This window comes from Dermacentor albipictus, chromosome 1, assembly GCF_038994185.2.
Source record: "Dermacentor albipictus isolate Rhodes 1998 colony chromosome 1, USDA_Dalb.pri_finalv2, whole genome shotgun sequence".
Taxonomy (NCBI): domain Eukaryota; kingdom Metazoa; phylum Arthropoda; class Arachnida; order Ixodida; family Ixodidae; genus Dermacentor; species Dermacentor albipictus.
In genome coordinates, this window is record NC_091821.1 from 375,172,605 (window position 1) to 375,195,320 (window position 22,716).

The 22,716-nt window shown below is 45.2% G+C and overlaps 1 protein-coding gene across 4 annotated transcripts in view; it reads left to right on the forward strand.

Annotated features, from left to right (window-relative positions):
* Positions 1-22,716, forward strand: part of ctrip (E3 ubiquitin-protein ligase ctrip) — a 160,207-nt gene that overhangs the window by 130,297 nt on the left and 7,194 nt on the right. For all 4 annotated transcript variants that reach the window (XM_065431586.2, XM_065431585.1, XM_065431588.1 and 1 more), the window contains exons 30-35: positions 3,395-3,548; positions 8,327-8,425; positions 9,277-9,385; positions 11,848-12,125; positions 14,239-14,559; positions 20,647-20,845. In XM_065431586.2, coding sequence (XP_065287658.1) covers positions 3,395-3,548; positions 8,327-8,425; positions 9,277-9,385; positions 11,848-12,125; positions 14,239-14,559; positions 20,647-20,845 — 1,160 coding nt within the window. The remainder of the gene's footprint in view (positions 1-3,394; positions 3,549-8,326; positions 8,426-9,276; positions 9,386-11,847; positions 12,126-14,238; positions 14,560-20,646; positions 20,846-22,716) is intronic.

Here is a 22,716-nt window from a genome sequence, read left to right on the forward strand (position 1 = left end):
TTTTTTTTTTCATCCCGCATTTGCTGTGGAATGACAACAGGTCAACAAATAGGCAGCTGCCGCTGTATGTAGTGCGGGACACCAAAACAGAAATGGCGGCCGGCAGAGCAAGCCGAACAAGCTGAATCAGTCAGTCAAGAACTTTATTGAAGTCCTGAGGAGTTTCAATCCGTTGGAGATCCCACGCGGGGAACTCCTCCGGCAGAAACCGTAGGCGACACCCAAGTCGGGACGGGAACGTGGTGACGCTCCGCCAGTTCTTGGGCCCTCTGGACGGCCTTGAGTTGGAGTTTGAGGTCCGGGCTTTTGAGGGCTTCTTCCCATTCGGGCTCACTGGAGAGAGGGCCCTTTGGTAACGCGGTACATTGCCATAGCATGTGCGAGAGTGAGCAATAAAGTTCTGGGCAGTCTGGACAAGCTGAATGCGATATTTTTTCTTCTTCTGAGTACATTACGTGCATTGAAACAGTTTCTTCTGTATCAGTAATGAACAATATTGTTAATATTGGCAAGTTTACGGCAATAACGTAGCCATGTCCACTTTGAGGGGACAGAAACAGATGGGCGCGCTTAGCTGCCAGTGACATAGGAACACATGGCAGGCAGGCTGCGGAAACTGCGGCATTGGTCTTCACTACTATCCTAATACGGCAAGTTTCCGCTAAGGGTGGGCGAATATCTTAGCTGTGTTACAAGCGTCGGCTTATGAACAGGGTACACTGCTAACGTATCAGTGTAAACGTGGTTGCTGTCATTGCCGCTAGCGATTTGTTGCGTGCTCACGAGTGCAGACGAGAAGAATCGAAAGGTGCCTTTTTTTGTCGTCGTTGTTGTTGACCGCAACCATTATAAGGCCTACACATAATAAAGGCAAGTTTGGTTGTAGCTTCTCTCTCTCTCTCTCTTTTTTTTTTTCTTTGTCATGGAAGTGCGGAAAGCAATGACAGGAATGAAATGGGGCATCTGCTTAATGTTTGGTGCTTGCAGACCGCTTGGCTTGTCTTGAAGAGTCGTTTGCGTAGCATTCGACAGATGGTAAGTGCCATCATTGTTGGCTAGACTTGGCACACGACATATCGCTGCGGCAAGTTCGGGGTGCGATCATTACGCAGGAAATGAAAAAAAAATCTAATTTTGACGACAAAGTTCAGGGGCGCAATCATTACGCGAGTGCGATCATTATGCGAGTAAATCCGGTATACGCAACATATAGGTGCAAGGTGTGTGGCACCAGAGCCACGATAGAAAACATGCTATGGGAATGCCAGAAACTAATGCAGGACAATGCGAGCGAAGCCTCCATCGACAGCCTCCGCGCGCGATGGCGAGCCATGCTGCTCAGCTTGAACCTGGAAGACCAACTCTGGGCAGTCCAGCGGGCCAAGGAAGCCGTTGAGAGGCAAGAACTCTTGGCCGTAACCTCGGCGGGTGCCCCAGCCCACTAACTCGTCGGACACGAATCATTCTGATTAGAAATAGTTTTCTCACTCCCTCACTCGGCTATTGTTTCCATCTATGTAGTGCGAAGCGTCTCGCTGATGGGCGTGGCACGAGACGCCAATGCATGCCTGCTGGTGGTGCCCCAGCAGCCAGAGACACATTTTGTTGTTTTCCTATTGCGTGGTATTTTAAGGGGGTGACGAGAAACTGAAAGGAAATGGAGCTGGTGGGCGGCACCAGATTTCGCCGAAGCAAGATGTGATGCCCACACCACACTGCCTTCAGCAGGGAACGGCGGCACATTTGGATTATCGCCTACTAAAAGCGTGCAGTATGTTACCAATGGCACTACGCTCCACGCGCTGTAAAACAGATAGGTGAAGGTGCTTATCACATTAGGTTTTGTGGTGATAGCTGTGAATGCGGCATGCGTAAACCTGGGCGGAGATTTGCTGGTACCAGAATAAGAGAAGAAACTGTGTGTGGCTTGTGCCTTTGCTTGTTCACATGGGCTCTAGTGGCTGGAAGACGTAGACGATTGCACTCTGCAGCAGGGAATGGCAGCCTGTTTAACTAATCGCCTATTAAAACCGTGCGCTACGCTTCCGGTAGTATGACGCGCTCTGAAACAGATAATCGAAGATGTTTATTGCAATAGGACTGGCGGTGATAGCTGTGAGGGGCACATGTGACAATCCCGGGGAAGATTTGCTAGTGCTGAAAGGAGGAACGGAGTGCGTGCTTGCGTTTTCACGTGAGACGGGCAGGCGAGTAGTGCGATGTAGCTGCCGTCCAGCGAGAAGCTATATTTTTCTTGTTTTCATACGATCTAGCAGCTGGAAAACGCATCATACGATCGCAGTTTGGCGAGGTACTGAGCGTTGGTGCTGAAAAATGTTTTCTAGGAACGTATAAACCACTAAGAAATGAGCATAACTCAGTTGGGTCATTTTTTGTGTTCTCGATTACGAATGTTTGTGCTGGGAAAAGGTATGTAATGGGAACATGTCAGCGAGATTCTACTGTATATTAAGAATTGTAATGCTATGAAGAAAAAGGGGCATCTGGTCATAACAGGCCATACTGAGCAAAACTGCATTGTGGAATCCTTCCCCTAATAGTTTATGCCTAGTCTGGGTGTTCCACAGGAAATAGTGCTGCAAAAAAACAAAGCAAGACCTCTTGACCTCTTTTGACCTCTTGGTGCATGTATTCAGTGTGCGTGTGCGTTTCAGCAATCTGGGGGCTATTCTGTAAGTGACCACCTAGTGTGCATGTCCATTCTGTCTGCTGCTGAAGTGCTGATTGGCTGGGGGCACCTATCTTTCTGATGCATACCACATCCCAGCCACTCAGAACTCTAGCAGCAGATGAAATGGACATGTCCAGTAGGTGGACACTTGCAGAATAGCCCCCCAGGAGAAATCAGCATACTGACTAGTGTCCCACTCTACATTGATTGTATGTTGTGTTGTCATTCTTTAGAAAGGTAAAATAATGCCAGTTTGGCATATTTTGATTACAATAGGCATTTAATGTCCATACGAGAATAATTTTGGTGTACTGCCAATCTCTTTTTTTTGTGTGTTTGTGTGTGTGTGTGTGTGTGTGTGTGTGTGTGTGTGTGTGTGTGTGTGTGTTAAAATATACTGTCACAAGAACTGGTAAGTTGTCATTGTTCAAATCTCTCAGTTATCGAAATATAGTGTACAGGAAAATGCAACTGTCATTGTTTATGTAGTTTTCACCTTTAATATTGACGTGTACGTGACTTTCACTACCACGTGACAATGTGAATGTGCCATTATGAATCATTATTAGATTGTTTCACTGATATTTAGGGTTAAGATGTTTCAATTTCGTGCTGTTTTCAGACGCCTTTCTTGGAATTTTTCAGCATGTGCTCATTGTTAAAATGTCACGTAATATTAAGTCAATGCAACCTTTGTTACAGCCCCTTCCTGTTTCCATTTGAGACTCGTCATCTCCTCTTCTACACAACGTCATTTGACCGAGACCGTGCCCTGCAGAGGCTACTAGACATGACACCTGATCTCTCTGGGTCAGACAACAGTGAGAGGGTCACTCCACGGTTAGACCGGCGAAAGGTGGGTTTTAAATACCTTTGCTGATGCTATTGCCAATGGCACACAATTCCATGAGCAAATGCCTCTAATTCAATAGAACCTTCTAGTATGTTTCTCATGAGACTTCAGGAGCAGAACGTAGTAGCTGAGAAAACATATTACATAACACTCTAAACATGCTGGGTAAAATTGGCCTTGGTTATGTTTAAGCGGGAAAAGTATTAGTGGAACTTTGCAGCAACTAATTTCACAGAGCAGCATGCAGCAATTACCGTATTTACCCGAATATAACGAGAACCTTCTTTTTCAAGAAAATGGGTTCCAGAATTGCCTGGGATCCTTTGCCTTTTTACTGTGCTTGACCAGTGCCCCATGACCTCATACTAGGCCTAGACTTCCTCTCTGCCCTTTCAGTGCTCATTGATTGTTCAAGTACTGTGCGCCTTGACCCGTCTCTACTGGACGTTCCTCCGACACCACACAAAATTCGCATAAGGCTGACTGATTTTGTTCACGTTCCACCACAGGTCTTGACATACATCGAAATATCGCCTTTTACACCAGTTCCCGATGGTAATTACATCTCCGCTGCTATAACTGTCATCGTTCTCACCCACAACAATACTGTCCCTTATACAATACTGAGGGTCACAGACAATCGCATGTATCTCTCTGTGGCGAATTTTGGGCTCACCAAGCAACTTCTGCCTAAAGATATCACCCTGACTACGATCACTGCTTTAGAAGTTAGCTGTGTTGAGACTTCTGCTGTCGACGCTTCATGTGAGCCTTTCCGGCTTGCCAATTGTACTAACAACGACATTCGCAAAATGATCGCCTCGAATCTCGCACCTGTGGAGGCTGAACAGCTTTGCAGTCTTTTGTTTTTATACAAGGACATATTCGACCTTAACAACTGACCCTTAGGTCAGACGTCACTTGTCAAACATCGTGTACATACAGGTGATAATCCACCCATCCCTACCGAGTTCCACCAAATGATAATCCACCAAACCCTACCGAGTTTCAGCTTTGGAGCGCCATGTCATGTGAAAGGAAGTCGACAAGATGCTAGCGAAAGACATCATTGAGTCATCGTCAAGTCCCTGGGCGTCACCTGTCGTGCTGGTCAAAAGGAAGGACGGCGCATGGTGATTCTGTGTCGATTAAGATCGGAAGAGGGGTTTAGAAACTTCTTTTATTTTTTGACTAAATTTAATGAAAATTGTCACCCAGACAGAGTTCTTTATGAGAAAATGTTCCAAAAGCCAGGGGAACTCATGCTTCAAAGTGTTGTTTACACTGGCTTTACTCAACAAAGTATAACAAAAACATAGACGTTTCGCCACCTATGCGGGTGGCATCGTCAGTACACAATGGCAACAAATGAGAAATACATCCTATTTATCTATGAAAGTGCCGTAAACATCCGGCAGGGGGCCACGGTTAGAGTTACATGAAGATTGATTACGACGGATGAACCATGATTCTACGAACTTTCTTGGGCCCCATCGGTGTTCCCGTGCTAGTGTGGTTACATTGTTAAAATCAAACATGTGTCCCTTTGATAAACAATGATCAACCAATTCTGTCTTGGCACGTGTAGCATGGGTGGCTTTCGTAGCATCTCTTAGATGTTCCTTGATACGGGTGCGACGTCGCCGCCCTGTCTCGCCAATGTAGCTGGCATCACAGTCCGAGCAGTTGACCTTGTAGACGACACCACTTTGTTCGTCCGGAGGTGTGCGGTCCTTTGGCTTCGGGAACACGTTTGCCAACGTGTACGAGGGTTTAAACACAGTTCGAACACCTAACGGCCGTAAAGCCCTGCGCACTCCTTTGTGTGCATTCCGTATGTCCGCGGTGTATCAGAAGCAGTGCGCAGGGCTTTACGGCCGTTAGGTGTTCGAACTGTGTTTAAACCCTCGTACACGTTGGCAAACGTGTTCCCGAAGCCAAAGGACCGCACACCTCCGGACGAACAAAGTGGTGTCGTCTACAAGGTCAACTGCTCGGACTGTGATGCCATCTACATTGGCGAGACAGGGCGGCGACGTCGCACCCGTATCAAGGAACATCTAAGAGATGCTACGAAAGCCACCCATGCTACACGTGCCAAGACAGAATTGGTTGATCATTGTTTATCAAAGGGACACATGTTTGATTTTAACAATGTAACCACACTAGCACGGGAACACCGATGGGGCCCAAGAAAGTTCGTAGAATCATGGTTCATCCGTCGTAATCAATCTTCATGTAACTCTAACCGTGGCCCCCTGCCGGATGTTTACGGCACTTTCATAGATAAATAGGATGTATTTCTCATTTGTTGCCATTGTGTACTGACGATGCCACCCGCATAGGTGGCGAAACGTCTATGTTTTTGTTATACTTTGTTGAGTAAAGCCAGTGTAAACAACACTTTGAAGCAAGAGTTCTTTATGCTGATTTCAAGAATATAAGTACTTTTTAAATTGACTGAGTGGTTCCAGATACAATTAAATTGATCACCTATTGTTTATCTGAAGAACTCTAAGAAGGGTATCAGCCAGAATTTTTATAAAGACACATGACTAGATACTACAAAGTGTAAGGTACACAACTGTAGGGCAACTTTTTTTTATATTGCAGGTATTACCAATTTTACAGCAATATAAAGTTCGGTCTCCAGACATGGCAATGATGTGCTCCAATTAGAAGCTAAAAAAGCAAAATTTTAAAATCTGCTCCTAGCATTCTGTAATACACACATGTAGCTACAGGCCGCTGTTAAAATTACGATTCTATGTGCCCTGAAGACCGAGATAGCGCTTCAGCAAATTTAAACACCCAAAATGAGATTCTGAGAAAACTTGAAATTATAAAAGAACACCACAAAATATTTGAATATATACAAGTGCTATGGCAATAGTAGCCTCCAGGAATGTAGTCTGGCTAGTGTCGCTACGGGGATGCCTGGCGCTAATGCTTAAAGTTTTCCTTGTCAATACTTCGAAAAAATTCCCGCAACAGAATAGTAGCGTCCTGCTGAAACGTCGATGAAACGCGGCCGTTGCCGGGAGCGCTTCGGGGGACTAGGCCTAGCACACCATCGGGATCTCCGGTGTCGCTCAACTGCGGGACTGAGCGGGTTAAATATAGTCCGAAGTAGCATAACTGCGTGCACACATTATGTCACATTGGCGAGCGTCTATCATGAGACCAATGGTTCGACACACTGGTGCAGCCAGCGTAACCGGACGCGGCCAACAGACTCCGCCACGCACCGCATTGAGCGACGCTCGCCTGTGCGCCGATAACGTCGGACTGTAAACGTGCCTTACATGAGGAAACGGCGCGGTGGAGTGTCGTTTCACGACGTTGTACTCAGACTTCCTCTTCCTTTTAATGTAGCGAACTTCGGAGTTGAGGTTGGCATCGCTGTCAGTGTGTGGGAAACCTCGTTGGCATGCACAGCGTGTGCGGAGTGATGCAGACAACGCTACTTTATCCAATGGCATAGCTAGCTGAGGGTCACTTGCCTTTGTCGACCAATTGCAGCACGCATTGGGTCTTTTTTTTTTGAGACGGAATGTTTTCACTTCCAATGTGGGGATGGAGCTGGTGGTGGCGGGAAAATGAAGACAAGAGACTGCTCTTTCAAATGATATACGGGTCTGCTCGAACGAACGACTGCGGGGGCCATCATGCGCCGTGGATGACCTCCATGCTCACCACCCCACCGATTCTAAGACTCTTCGCTCCTTCAGCCCCTACAGAGGTGCGCACCCATGCCAGTGGCCATGGAATCAGTGCCGCCTTGGCACAAGTTCAACACAGCCATGAATGTGTCATCGCGTACGCTACCTGTCTTTTGTCACCTGCGGAGCGGAATTACGCTATTACCGAGCGCGAATGTTTCACCCTTGTGTGGGCAGTAGCGAAATTCCACCCCTATTTATGCGGCAGGCCCTTTCCTATCGTTGGCTTTCGTCCATAAACGATCCCACAGGGAGGCTTGGATGATGGGCTTTGTGGCTACAAGAGTATTCTTATTCTGTGGTGTATAGGTCTGGTCGCCTACACAAGGAAGCCAACTGCTTGTCCCATTACCCTGTACCCACGCCCGTAAAACACACTTCCGCGGGTGTTCTTTCCATTTCTCAACTTTTGGACATGGCCAACGGACATGCTCAAGGTAACGCCGTGATGTTACCTTGAGGACCCTCATTGACCGCATAGAATCTGCTCCTACTGATCCATAGTTGCTGTGGTTCATCCTCAAGGATGGGATATTGTACTGACGCAATTTTCATACTGACGGTCCTCCCCTTTGTCGTTCAACACCTCCACTGAACCCTGGTTCAGGAGCTCCATGATGCCCCAACTGCCGGACACTTTGGGACTGCTCGCATATACGACTGCGTATATGCTTCTACTTCTACTGCTTCTACTGGCCTGGCCTCACGCTCTGTAAGACGCTGTGTAGCGGCTTGCAAGCCCCGTCAACATCTGAAAAAGCCAGCACTGCTTCCTGCTGGGTACTTACAGCCGATCGACATTCCATCTGAGCTTTTCTTTCACATGGGTTTGGATCTCCTTGGCCTTTTCCCAGAGTAACATTGGTAACTTTTGAGCCACTTGTGAAGTATACTTATTTTCTGGCAAATCTGATACTTAAGACTACCGATTATTTGGATTTTTAGGCTCTCCCCCATGAGTCCGAATTATCGGTCAGCAAGTGTAGTGTATTCTTGCCCTTGTAATCCTGCTTGCGAGAGAGTCACCTTGTTGCCCTTCATTCTTATTTTTTTTATCAGAGGACAGTTGCTCGAGATGACCTCCTGAAGCAGGCAGAAGTGGTCATGCAGGACCTCGGTAGCTCAAGAGCACTACTTGAAATTCAGTATGAGAATGAGGTAAGCAACACTACTTTGGGGTATGCTACCTTACCCACGGTAACAGCTTGGACATCAGCCTGAAAATGAGGGATGTGTGAATATCACAATTTTCAAATACAAATCGAATATTGTCACTTGGTATTGACAGTGAAAAAGACACAGCAGTAAAACTGTCAATAGCTTAACTAACTTTTATTGGGAGAACCTGCGCCTACAAAAGCAAGTTACACTCAAAGCACAACAATAGCGGCGAACACAGTCCGCAATTCGTGAAAACTTGATCAACGGGTCAAGTGCGTCTGCTTTTATACATGAGTCATCGAAGGTTCCAGAATAATCGCTGGAGCCCGCTTGTCTTCCAGAAAGTACTACACAATTCGCATTGTGCATACATGCAATCAGATTACACAAGGTTTGGTGACAACAGACAGCAGGTAGATCCATCAATAACATTCGAGAAACTGTCGCACGTCTTGAGCTGCAGAAAGCTGGGTCGGAAATTTTTCAGGATTGTCTACAATTTCTTCATTGACACTTTTGCTCTGAATATAATATTTGAAAGGTTAATAACTAATTATTTAATTAGACAAAGCCCCAAAAATATTCACTTGCTCTAAGAGGCGGCAAAGAACATTACTTTGGCTCACGTTACATTGGACACCCAGTATAATTGCCAAGAGAAAAAGCAGGTATGCTTCATAGACTGAAATAGTTGCCAGAAGAAAAAAAGCTATAAGCTTTCATTCGAATAATGTTGTTCTTGAGGAAAAAGATGTCATTTAGAAAAATAAAAAGAAAGTACCCTGAATCAGTGAAAAATGAGCAACCGAAAACACTCATTTCTGCACGTTTTAATCACTATTATGTAGGTTGGCAGTGGCCTTGGACCCACGCTGGAGTTCTACGCCCTAGTCTCCAGGGAGCTGCAGCGGGCAGATCTGGATATGTGGAGAGGAGAAACTGTGTCTGTTCTCAAAGGTGCCTGCTCTTGATATGTGTCTTTGCATGCGAATGATATTGCACTACTTACTGTTCATTACTGTCTTATCTGCATTTTCTCACAAATTGTACATATTGATGCACTGAGTATGAGCTGCCAAACTTAGAAACAGGTGCTACACCTGTTCCTATGAGATTGTCGAACACACATGGTTGTTCCTAACAAAGCATACAGCCCCCTTGGTTTCAAGTTTATTTCAGCTTAGGATGAATACTAGGGGTGCGTGAATGTCGAATGTCACTGAATCAAATCGAATAGTGAACATATGATTCTCGAATCGAATGTCGACTATTTTATATATTCGCTGTAGGTACCCGCACAGTGCCACCTGTCGCTTGCACTGCAGAGCCCCTCGAGCTCGATGTCTCCCAAGCGAACGTTTCACTTTGTTTTTGGTGCAAAAGGAGTGTTAAGGGCATCGCAGATGGGCTGCCCCAGCTGACACGCTAGCAGACTTTGTCACTGCGAGCGCTCCCCGACGTCGACCCAATGCGAGGATCACACACAGCGCCCAAACACCACAATTTGCAAACTGGCACCATGGCAGCCAAAGCCATCTCTTGTTGGTACAAGGTTTGCCGGGTCGACAGCACCAATAGCCCTTCTGTATTTTGAAGAAAAACAGGAAAGCAAAACTTTCTATGCAATAAATAAAAGATTGCCACAAAACAGGTCCTCTAATAAAGTGAGAACCTCATTGGTATTCAGTGCAACAGAACATCACTAATTGATTAGATTTAGAGGGGATAAAGCACTTGATTCTATTTAACAGAAATTCTCTTGATCAGTGCTGGCATACCAATTTGGTGTTCCCTTTAGTAAGAGTAAACCATACTATATATCTTGATTTCTATGTACCTAAGTTACTGATAACTTGCTACATTCTTGTTGTGCAATGCTATGTCTTCCCGAGCATGTTCAGCACCATATTTGCTTGCCTAAAATTTAAGCATTAAATTTCGTGAAATATCTTTTATATTTGGTTTGATATTCAGCTTTCTTTCTTTTTTTATTCGATTCAATATTTGATTCAAAATCTACTGTTCAGTATTTGTACAGCCCTAGCGAATATATCACACACACAAGCATTTTGCGTAAGCAAATGCAAAAAGATCCAGAATTACTCAGAATGAACCACAACGTATGTACTGGTTTGCAGTCACGTACATTTCCATGTGACACAGCTGTCATGTTACTGCCCTGACATGACAAGTGTTGAGTGCAGTAACTAGTGCAGTCAACTAACTCAAACTTCGCGACAGGTGTGGCTGAGAAGGCTTAGAAAGTAATTGGTGTGGAACTAGTGCACTAAGTATTGCATTTTACCATTGGTTTCAGCGGTGTAGTGAAGGCACCCTCTGAACCTTGCCATTTGTTTCAAAAGGTGCAAGAAAGGTGCAGGGCTGGTTCACAATTTCTCTGCACACTCCTGGACACCGGCGGTGGGTACTTGGTGTAGACGTGAAAGTACAGCGCAGCAGACTCGGCATATGGGCGCCATCGAAAATCTGCTTGCACGTGTCCACTGTGTCTATGCAGTGCCGTGTGTGTTGTTTAAATCTGTTACATTGGACATGCATATTAGCATTTGCATGTTGTTTATGTCACAGCCCACAATTGAGCTTTCTATTGGTAATCAAACCAAAGCTACTTCAGATTAAACAACATGCCTTTGTCAACATGTCAGTGCTGGTAGTTGTCTTTATTTCCCTCGTAAAACTGAGAAAAGAAAATTGAAAAAATAAATTGTTGACCACATGTCCACCAGTGAAGTCGCGACAAGTTGTCTGCTGAAGTAATACGGCACTCTTTGCTTTTAGAAATATGTCTGTTCATCTTTCATTGGACGCCTGCTGTACCTTGCCTCTTTAACTTATGTGGACGGTGCACAAGCAACTGCACTTCTCTATTCGTTTTCAAGTGTCACATTGTGCCTGCACAACTTAATTTGAGCTGCGCAATTTTTGAACTTGTGAACTGATTCACAGTGGTAGAGGCTAATCAGAAAGACAGAACATACACAATACGGCAAATCAATTCTGCAGAAGCCTGGAAGGTGGAGGAAGGCTCACGAAAGGGAAAAAAATCCATCTACCCTACTGTAGCACAAAGCTACAAAGGAAATCCATAGAGGTTTCTCGGAAAGAACGCTTTGCAGTTGAGCAAAAATTTGTCCAGCTTTGGATATTAAACCCATGACCAATGCCTGCTGGGGCAGTTGCTCTACCATCTGAGCCAACAAGGAGGCTAGCAGATTACAGAGCAAAGCCAAATTAATCAACCACTCAAAGCACAGAAACACTGAATATGGCAAATCAGTTCTGCAGAAGCTAGCGAGATGAAGGAAGGTTTATATAAGGGTTCTTTCTTTTTTCTCTTTCATAAACCTAGCAATCAAACTATGTGGTTTGTGTGTGTTTCCTCCTCATTGGAAACGCAGGTGGCGAGGAGCCAGTGCGTTACGTGCACAGTCCATGTGGGCTGTTCCCGCTGCCCCTTGGCCGGAATGCCAAGGTGGGCCATGTTAGCAAGGTCCGCTCTCGCTTCAAGCTATTGGGCAAGTTTGTGGCCAAAGCACTCATGGACTCGCGAATGCTAGACCTGCCACTCTCGTTGGCCATGTACAAGTGGATGCTAGGCCAGGAGGGTTCACACTCCCTGGCTGACATGGAATCCATAGATCCCGGCTTGGCACAGTCCCTGCGACAGCTCCACCAGGTAGTGTTCATTCTCCTGCTTGACCCCAATCATTTTGTTAGGTGTGCCAACTAAGGCCTTCTTGAGCTGCCAGCACAAGGTATAACTTTAAGCCCATGTTAAATATGAAGTCTTTAGTTAGGTGTGTTGGTGTATGTTTTCTATTTGTTCGAAGTTTATTTAATATCTGTGTAGTTTCCAGAGGCATAACTACGTCTTCGAGGGGCACTGCAGAGTATTTTCGAAGTAGGTGGGCATGGTAGGATGGCATCTTTTTGTCTGTATGTAGGTTTCTCGGAGAAACTGAACACATATTGTAAGGATCACTTTCTCTCGATTCTATTTATGATCCATTATTCACAGCTGGCCAATCCTATGATATCGTGGGTAAAGGGTTGATTTGACCACTGATAAAATGCAAAAGGAATAGCATTGGATTAGAATCTTCACGTTACCCTGGCCCTGCCTTGTCTCAAACTCAAATTCAGGGCACGTGGCTATGGGCGTATATAGGTGCAGTTGGGTGCGATGATTATGATTGTCTACTAACAGATTGCCTGTAGGATTCAGTGTCAATAAGTACAAATGTTCAGCTGGGCTGTCTTGTCACTTGTCGCCACCCGCCGCGGTTGCTCAGTGGCTATGGTGTTAGGCTGCTGAGCACGAGGTCGCGGGATCGAATCCCGGCCACGGCGGCCGCATTTCGATGGGGGCGAAATGCGAAAACACCCGTGTACTTAGATTTAGGTGCACGTTAAAGAACCCCAGGTGGTCAAAATTTCCGGAGTCCCCCACTACGGCGTGCCTCATAATCAGAAAGTGGTTTTGGCATGTAAAACCCCATATATTATTATTGTCACTTGTCGCCAAATTTGACTACAGTAAAACCTCATTAAACCGTACCCACTTAAACAGTAGTTTCGTTTTAAAAGTAGTAAAGCCAAATGCCCAACTCAGCGGCCATTGAATATAATGTGTTTTGTATCCGCATAAACCATACTAGCTCATTGCGTACGCATCAGTTAAAACGTAGCGTTTCCACTTTCCATCGCACAAACACGGCGGTGTGTCGTCTCCATCAGGCGGCCCGCCAGAACAACAAGCCTCAGAGGTCGGAACAATAGCCTCCAAGCGCCCTGTGCGTTTGCGCGTGAAGCCACATCAACATCATTTCGACGCCATGCCGAAGAGCGTCGTGCTAGTGAGGACTCGCGTCATTCCGAAGCTCGGATAAGAACGACACCGGGTGCTGAGCATAGAAGAAAAATTGGAGATCGTCCGTGCTAGCGAACGTGACACGAAGAAGTCGGCGCTGGCACGCGACAGGGATCTGCTGTTGACTACGGTGTGTGGCATTTGGAATGCAAGGAAGTTGCTCGGCAGCGCTGCTGTGACCGCGAACAGATGTCGGCTACAAGGTTTGGCTTTTCGCCATCGCTGCCTTTATTGTTGCCGAAGTGTCTGCTAGCGACAGTGATGAGGATGACACGGAAAGCAACAGCACGGGCGATTCAGGCCCAACAGTGGCAGAAGCTGCACGTTACATCAGCCTCATGAATGCAATCGTCGTGACAAGAACAGGGGTGCGATAACGTAACTCGATGCCAGACGAAAAGTATTTCAAACTCCAGCACCCGGCAATCAAAAAGGCGCCCCGTGACTTCTGCAGCACTAATGCGCGCGTGCACGGAAAATACGAACGCCAACGAGGAATCTGCCATGCGAGTGTTTGCCGAGAAGAGGGGGCTGGATGAAAAGCTGGCATACAGCTTCAGCAAGTTTGAGGCCGCTGTCGTGCTAGGCCGCCGTGGCATCAAATGAAAATAACACTTTTGTTACACCAAGTGAATAAATACTGCATGTTTTTTTTTTTCGCATTTCATCGCACTCTCTCTCAGTTCTGTTTTCGACAGGTAAGTGGGCAATCTCGTGCTATTTCAGTTAAACAGTGCTACCGTTTAGTACATACTTTTTGGAAGCTCCGACCAACTACGGTTTAACAAGTTTTCACTGTACAGCTGTGGCCGATTTGGGGCTCATACCGCAGCAAAAGCTCGATTTCAGCACAAACCTGCATGCCTGAGGTGCATGCATGGAGGCCATGTTTTGAAGTGTTTCTGTGGAACATGTGCAGGTTGTGCAGGAAAAGCGAAGAATAGAACGTGATCGCAGTCTCAGCCCTGCATGCGTGCGCCGGCGGGTAGAGGCCCTGCAGCTGGACGGCTGTCAGGTAGAGCTCCTGGGTCTGGACTTCACACTGCCTGGTGGGGGCCAGCTGGAACTGCGACGAGGCGGAGCCCAGATGGGAGTCACTGTGCACAACCTGGACCAGTATCTGGCCCTGGCCGTTCACTGGGCCGCCCTGGAGGGTGTACGCCGACAGATGGAGGCCTTCCGTGAGGGCTTTGAGGCAGTCTTCCCCCTGGCCCAGCTCACTCTCTTCTATGCTGACGAGGTAAGTCAGCTTATCTGTACAACTTTGTTTCTTTGCTGAAGGGATCCAGCACATTCTGCAGTTACATGAATACTTCTATAGAGCGGATGCTCCTGGTGCCAGAAGTTGATGTAGGTGTACAGCAGGCTGCAACACGACTGCAGATACCTGAATTGATGTGCTATAAATGTGTGTTGCATAGAGCACTTCCATGTGTATGAAAGCCAAGATGGTGTTGCTAATTTGATATGCAACAAAACTCCTATGATGGGGAGCAGTTCAAAGGAAGCTTATGCAAAACTGTTAGTAATGTAAGGAACAAAGCCCTTTAAGATACTGCAGTTTAATTAAGCTGACCTTTTTGTTACAGTTCATAAACTGGAAAGGTAAAGAATGGTGCTGCTGTTGTGTGCAAGTGATAAGCCACAAGTTGGAAGTGCAATTTGTGGCTTGGTACACCGGCCATAGTGCTTGCTAGCTGGCAATAGTAAACAAACCACTTCAGAATTATGTGCTCATTGGCACTCATTGGCAATAGCACATGACAAAGGTTGTCATGTCCTCAGTTCTGCAGTAGGTCACGCCCATGCAGAGAGACAACCAGAGTAAGCATATATAGATGGTGTTACAGCTTTGCGACAGCAATTATGATGACTAGTTTTACTACCTGATCTCTGCAAACAAGTGTTAGGCAAGCCATTATAAACCAGAAATTATCATAGCTACAATTATGCCAAAACGTCTTCTGTATCTTATATAGAACACAAAAGCAATAAGCAATAGCCCTTAGCCGCACATTAGCGAACTGAACAGCTATTTTGACCTGTGTGATATCGATGTGTGGCGTGGCCCATAGCGTGGCGTTACCGTAATGGCACCAAACAGGCGATGCCACCATAGTGCCGTTTCCAACTGAAAAGTTGTGCTAGCCAGAGAGGCATCATCAAACGTTCAAGCCGGGCGGGACTTCATTATTGATAAGAAAAACAGTATGTCATTGGAGAGGTAACGGGGGACGCTTTTTGTGTGTGCCGCAATGAGGAGATCACAGCGATAAGGAAAATAAGCGCACGATAACAGAGAAGAGCTGAGATCGCGCCGCGTTTTGATGCATGCAAGCTGTGCCGCACCGTCGGCACGCGCGTAACGTCGATGATAATTTAGAGTGAGCTCAGCATTATTCATGTTAAATAAATGCGGTTTTCATTTTATGAACACTGTCCTCACTTTCTTGTTCGGCCTACTTGCGAGGTAAGTTTTTTATTTTTTCGGGCCTCGGGCATTCGGGGGTCTGCTAAGAATTGGGGCTGGCCTAGATTTTAGTAAATATGGTAAGTTGCAGGCTCATTCCACCCTTGCTTACCCTGTCTTCAAGTGTACTGCCATGTTAAGACATATCCAGAGTGTAGCGCACTTAGCTTATTAACACATAGAACTTATTTGCCAGCCTAATGCAGTTAAACCTTGATATAGCGAAGTATGTAAAATGGGCAGTTTGCTTCGTTATATTGAAACTCGACCTTTTATGCAAATAAGTAGTCGCCGATCCTTCTCTCTCTCTTTTTTTTTTTTGCACAGAAAGGGACTGCAACATTTTTCAGAATTATTGGGCAATCGAAAAAAGCAAGTTTGAATGAGAAAACAATTCATTTTGATGAATTTGGCAGTCGGAGATGAATGATACAGTTTCATGCCATGCCGACGATATCTTCACATCGGCGGTACAGCCACGCTTTTGCATGCACTCCGCTCCCACGGCTAATAGCGTCGCCCGCACTGGGACGACATTATCATGAGAAACGCCGGCAACGGAGCGCAAATGATTTGTCTGCCTCTCATTCCAACGGGTCCCCGAAACTTGAGGCTGTGACTTGAACTGCGACTTTTCTTCCCTCGTCGATGCTGAAATTCCAGCCGGCTTGAACGTTTAACGATGCCTCTGTGGCTAGCACAATTTTTTGTTTGAAAGCGGCACTATAGTGGCATCGCCTGTTTGGTGCCATTACGATAAGAGCATGCTGCATGCTGAAACGATACAGGTCAAAATGGCAACGTCACTCATGTACTTCACTCGGCTAATGCCACAGCTATTGGTGGTTTGCAATACCGTATTTACTCGCATAATGATCGCACTTTTTTTGTCAGAAAAATTGAAGCAAATTCAGGGGTGCGATCATTACGCGGGTTAAATTTCCCGGGAAAAAAAAAAATTTTTTTTCGTCCGCGTTTGCTGCGGGATGCGAGATTGCGGGTGCGGGACACCAAAACAAAAATGGCGGCTAGCGGAGCAAGCCGAACGCGCCGAACGCAGTTTTTTTTTTTCTTCTCGTGAGTACATTACGTGCATTGAAACAGTTTCTTCCGTATTAATGATGAATAATATCGTTAATATCGGCAAGTTTGCGGCAATAACGTAGCCATGTCCACTTTGAGGGGACAGAAATAGGTGGGCGCGCTTAGCTGCCAGTGACAGAAACACATGACGGGCATGCTGCGGAAACTGCGGCATCTGTCTTCACTACTTTCCGCTAATGGTGGGCGAATATCTTAGCTGTGTTACAAGCATCGGTGTATGAATAGGGTACACCTTTAACGTATCAGAGTAAACGTGGCTACTATCATTGCCGCGCGCGAGTTGTTGCGTGCTCACGAGTGCGAAAGCAGATGAAAAGAATCGAAATGCGCCTTTATTGTTTTTGTTGACATCAGCCATTATAAAGCCAACCCATAATAAAGGCAAGTTTGGTTTTACCTCATTTTGTCATGGAAGTGCGGAAAGTGATGAAAGTAATGAAATGAGGCATCTACTTAAGAATGTTTAGTGCGTGCAGGCCGCTTGGCTTGTCTTGAAGAGTCGTTCGCGTAGCATTCGACAGGTGGTAAGCGCGATCATTATTCGCTAGACTTAGCACACGACATATCGCTGCGGCAAGTTCGGGGTGCGATTATTACGCGGGAAATAAAAAAAATCGAATTTTGACGACAAATTTTAGGGGTGCGATCATTACGCGAGTGCGATCATTATGCGAGTAAATACGGTACTTACTTTTCAAGATGGCGCTAGCTATGCACCAAATTTATCAACTTCAATTATAAACTGGTGCGTTCTTTAACATCCCCAAATCTGAGCCGACCGTAGACATTAGTATTTATTTATTTAATTAACTTCAATGCCCGAAGGCATTACAGAAGGGAGTGGGGAAAAAAATACATAATTGTTGGCAGCTAGTATATACAATAATAATTGCCGACAGCGGATTTAAATACAGAAAAACTTGGAATGACGACGACGGAGGTGGGCAGGTGGTTCTATTTCGTCAATGTCTTTGGCAAGAATGAATCGGAAAATAAGTTAGTATGGCAAAAAGAGATTTCAACTTTACTACAGTGATTAGTACAACTAGACAAATAAGATGGCTCATTTAGAAGTTCATTTTTCAGATGTGGATTATGAAAAATCTTGTGGAAAGGATAAACGAAACACTTTTCTTCGCAGAGAAAGGTTAGGAAGTTTCAAGATCTGTTTCGTCGACGATACACTTAAAAAGCAGGAATAATTTGACTGAATGAGACACGCACTACGGTTTTGTACTGATTCTAATTAATTAAGAAATTCTTTACTGGGACACCCCCCTACAAAGCGCATGCATATTCAAGCTTAGACCTTACAAGTGTTTTGTATAATGTTAATTTAAGAGAAGATGGTGCTCTTGAAAAGTTATGGCGTAAGAACCCTAACGTGCAATGAGCATTGTTAACCACGTAGTTAACATGGGTTTGCCAAGAAAGATTAACAGTCATGTGAACATCTAAATACTTATATGTGGTTACGTCGTCTAGTACAGAGCCATCAATGTGATAAAGAGGGGGGTTACAAGTACAAGCTTTTCGGGAAATTCTCGTTATTTTACACTTTTTAACATTCAATGCATTTGCCATGCGTTGCACCAGTTAGTTATAGCATCAAGGTCAGGGGTGCGATCTTGTACGCGTTCCAAAATAGAACGGAGGCGGTCCGTTCCACCGAGCCGCACACGATTGGTCAGTTTGAACCGTGACGAACGCCATGACGTCAATTGTAAAGTGATATCTGCTGTCAATCATTCCGTGTCGTCTGCTATCGGACGAACGCAACGGAACGGACCGCCAATTTCGCGACGTAAAGAACGGACTGCCTCCGTTCGATTTTGGAACGCATGCAAAATCGCACCCCAGATTGAAGTGCTGCAAGTTCAGTGTCAGGTGATATTATGCGATAAATTACGCAGTCATCAGCGTATAGCCTGATGGATGATTGAACTACATTAGCCAGGTCATTAATGTAGACTAAAAATAAAAGTGGGCCGAGGACAGAACCCTGCAGCACACCGGAAGTAACTGGACTGAAAGAGGAATCAAAATTGTTAGCTGTCACAACTTGTGTTCTATTAGAAAGAAAATTTTCAATCCAGGCAAAAATGTTAGGATCAATGTTTAATTTGCATAACTCTAAACGAAGTAGAGGGTGAGAGACAAGGCTAAACGCTTTCTGAAAATCGAGGGATATGCAGTCGACAAAACACCCATTGTCAAGAGCAGCGAAAAGTTCATTGGTCAAGCAAATTAGTTGCGTCTCACACGAAAATGACTTGCGAAAGCCATGCTGTTTCATTGTAAAAAATGCATTAGACTCGAGGAAATTAACTAAACATGAGTAAATAATATGTTCTAATAGTTTGCAAGGAATGCTAGTTAATGATATACGTCTAATTATATGGTGAATTGACGTCACCAGGCTTGACAAGTGGTACCACCTTGCCCACCTTCCAATCACCAGATAACTGGGCAGAAGTGATGGACTGTGAAAAAGTTATGTAAATATAATAGAGGAGTACATTGCAGTGTTCAAAAATTTTGTGTTGATACCGTCCGTTCTGCATGACGAAGACAATTTCAAGTTTTTAATTAAGTGCAACACATCAAAATCTATAGGCACAGGATCCATCGGTGGGTAATCCATTCTACAATGCGTAGATGTCACTTGGGAAACAGCTGACATTTGGGAAAAAGACATTGTGAATGTTTCGTTTAACAAGGAACAACATTGAGAAAGTGGAACAGGGTCACCGTCATTATTGTTTAATGAGATTGGACTGTCTTAGAACCGTCAATTATGTTCTAAAATTTTTTAGGATTTTCTATAAGTAATGATAAGAGAGTTTTATCGAAAAACATCCTTCGCTTCACATGCTGCATTTTTAAATGCTAGAAATGCGAGATGGTACTTATTCCACAACTCAGAGTTGTTCGATCGCCTAGCTTTCCGAAACATGCGCTTTTTTTTCATTGAGAATACATTTTAAAGAAATATTGAACCACACCGAACAATGTCCGCAAGGATTAATACGCAATAGCACAAATTTATTAATCGGGTACTTCACTTTATTTTTAGACGATATATTTAAACAACATATTTTAAACAAATATATGATTATTTGAAGGGGAAAAAAAGAATCGGCCTAGGTTTTAATAAATGCAATACCTTCTCGTGCTTTGTCAGGTGTCGTAACGACACTCTGCCCTCATTATCAATGATATTGCAGCCAGCCGTGACCAGTGAATCTTAAGTGGTGTAGAATGTAGTGGAATTCACTACACACTTATAGCCTGCCACTTTTCGGTGATATCGCAACTGTGCACAAAGTATGGAAGCCTTTGGGTAATTACTTTTTCCCTAACATTTTCGCAGTCGTGATTTCGAGATATTCATAGCTCGGCACAAAAGCATCTTGAGATGAAAAGTGAAAAATACACCGAGCCAAGAAAAATTTTTGGCTTAAACTGATGTTTGGAGATACGAGAGTTTGAGTTAACGAGGGTTTACTGTAGGAATTAATGAATACAGTGTAGACTGGTTGTAAGATAAATTCCTAGTGTCCAGAATGCTGTAAATAGTGCTTCACCATAACCAAATTATAAGTTCTCAAAGCCTGTACGCATGCAAACCTTTTCAAACAGGTAGCAGTGCGTATCCAATTATGTAGGGCACAAGGGGAGTGTTGAGTGTTGTGAATGAAGTATACTGTACTGGGGTGCTCTAGCCGTCCTGTGTGCGCAACTTCCTTACAGCTGGAGCAGCTCTTCTGTGGCAGTGGTCCCAGCCTGTGGGATGTGAAGAGCCTGATGGAGTGCTGCCGACCCGACCATGGCTACACTCACGACAGCCGTGCCATCAAATTTCTCTTTGAGATCCTCAGCAGCTACAGGCCTGAGGAACAGAGGGCATTCCTCCAATTTGTCACCGGATCTCCCAGGCTACCTGTTGGAGGTAAGAGCAGTTGAAATCTGCTCATAGTACAGCTTTAAGTAGCAAATTTGCAGCGAATGTATGCTTGCTGTGTCTTTCAGTTACATTAAGTCGAATAAGTAATTTCAATTCATGTGAGGATAAATAGAATGAGGGAAGCGACACCTCAGTGCCATGGTGCAACAGGTTGTGTCCGTCCACATGCTACAAGCGGCTTCATAAAGCCTTACGCCTAAAGCATTGCTACCTTGACAACAACCGGCATCCAAAAAACAACACCCAATATTGGCACGAAACGGGCAGCTGCGAGGAGACTTCAGTTCTGTGAGGTGATCCTACCCCTCTCGGTGCCCACAGCATCCTAGTTGACAGAGCCCACCATCCCAGATGGTGTCGTAGCGCCCGGTGCCAGGCCGCAGTACCAGTCAGCCCGTAGCAGCACCAGTGGCCCGCGGCCATCTGACTCCCAGACCCGCGACTTCATCAGAGTCAGATAGAAGAATCTATTTACATAAGAAATTCAGACCACCCACGAGGCTTCCGTACTCACTTGCTTCAGGCTTTCCAATGCTCCGCGGGTGCTAAGCCTCACTCTCCCAGGATGTAGACCACATGGGTATCATACCGCGAGGAAGATAACACGCAAGAGTTGCGCATCGCCACAACTGAACATGGCGTTGCTACACTGAAGCGGTCGCTGTTGATCACGCACATCAAATTTTAGAGATGACTTCGCAAGCTGCTGCTTTCAATTCAACCATTTGACATCTGCGTCTGTGGAAGTTAGGATTTATTGTCTGAATGTTTCTTCGCGACAGTGGAATTTTGTTATATTTAAACTCACGTATACACAATTAATTATATTGGGTTTCAAAATACATGTGCAAAATGTTGTAAAACATTAAGTACAGTTAAAGCTCGATCTAATGAAACCCAATTTTATGAAGTTCCCGATCTAATGAAGAAATTTCTATTCCCTGGTAGGTACCATAGGGTTCAGTGTTGTCATCAAACCGAATTAATGAGGTTAACTTTACCACCAAACTCGATTTAACGAAGTATTCCTGAAGTAAATTAGTAAAAAAAAAAACGGTGATTTCTTTCTAATTTTGATACAGACGGGTTTTTTTTCAAGCGTGCGCTTTAAAGCAATCGCATTAACCCTTTGAGGGTCAACGACGTAAATATACGGCGCCACGAACAAGTGCAAAATGGTCGATGCCGTATATGTACGGCAGCGTCTGTACGCTTAAAAAGCGCGCCAATTTCCTAACTTTTTCTTTTCTGTCATGTGCTGCCACTATGTGGAAATACAGAGAATTTTTTTCGTGTGCCTCCTCTCAGTTTTTGTTGCATTGTTTATTTTAGTGCTAGTTTGCTCCCGCGCTTCTATATACTACCGCTCGTGCATTGGCGTGCATGCTGGTGGGTGGCGGTTTGGGTTTTGTTCCGCTGGCGGTTTCGGCTACTTGCGCTTGCAAAACTGATGGCTATCTCGTTACTAATTGCTGAAAGGGTGACCGCTTGTTTGTCGCTTGTTTAGTGCTCACAGGGGTGCGCAAGGAAGGATGCCCGCCATGCATGCGTTTTCGTTGCTCTTTCTCTCTCTCTCTCTCTCTTTTTTTTTTGAGACTCGCAAAAACTAATTGCCTCTGGTTGGCGATAAGATGAAGATTGGCGGAAGTTTGTCAAACGTTTTGCTTTTTTGACGGGCACACAACCACACGGTTTTCTTGAGTGTGCGCACCTACGCAGTTGAATTTTGCTATGGATGTACAGTCTGTTTCACACTTAGGGGAAAACTCGGAGCGCGTGGCATCGGTGATGCGGCGAGCGCTGGAGTCGCGCGGCGGAAGCAGCTCGCGCAGGCGCAGACGCTCTAGGGGCGGAGT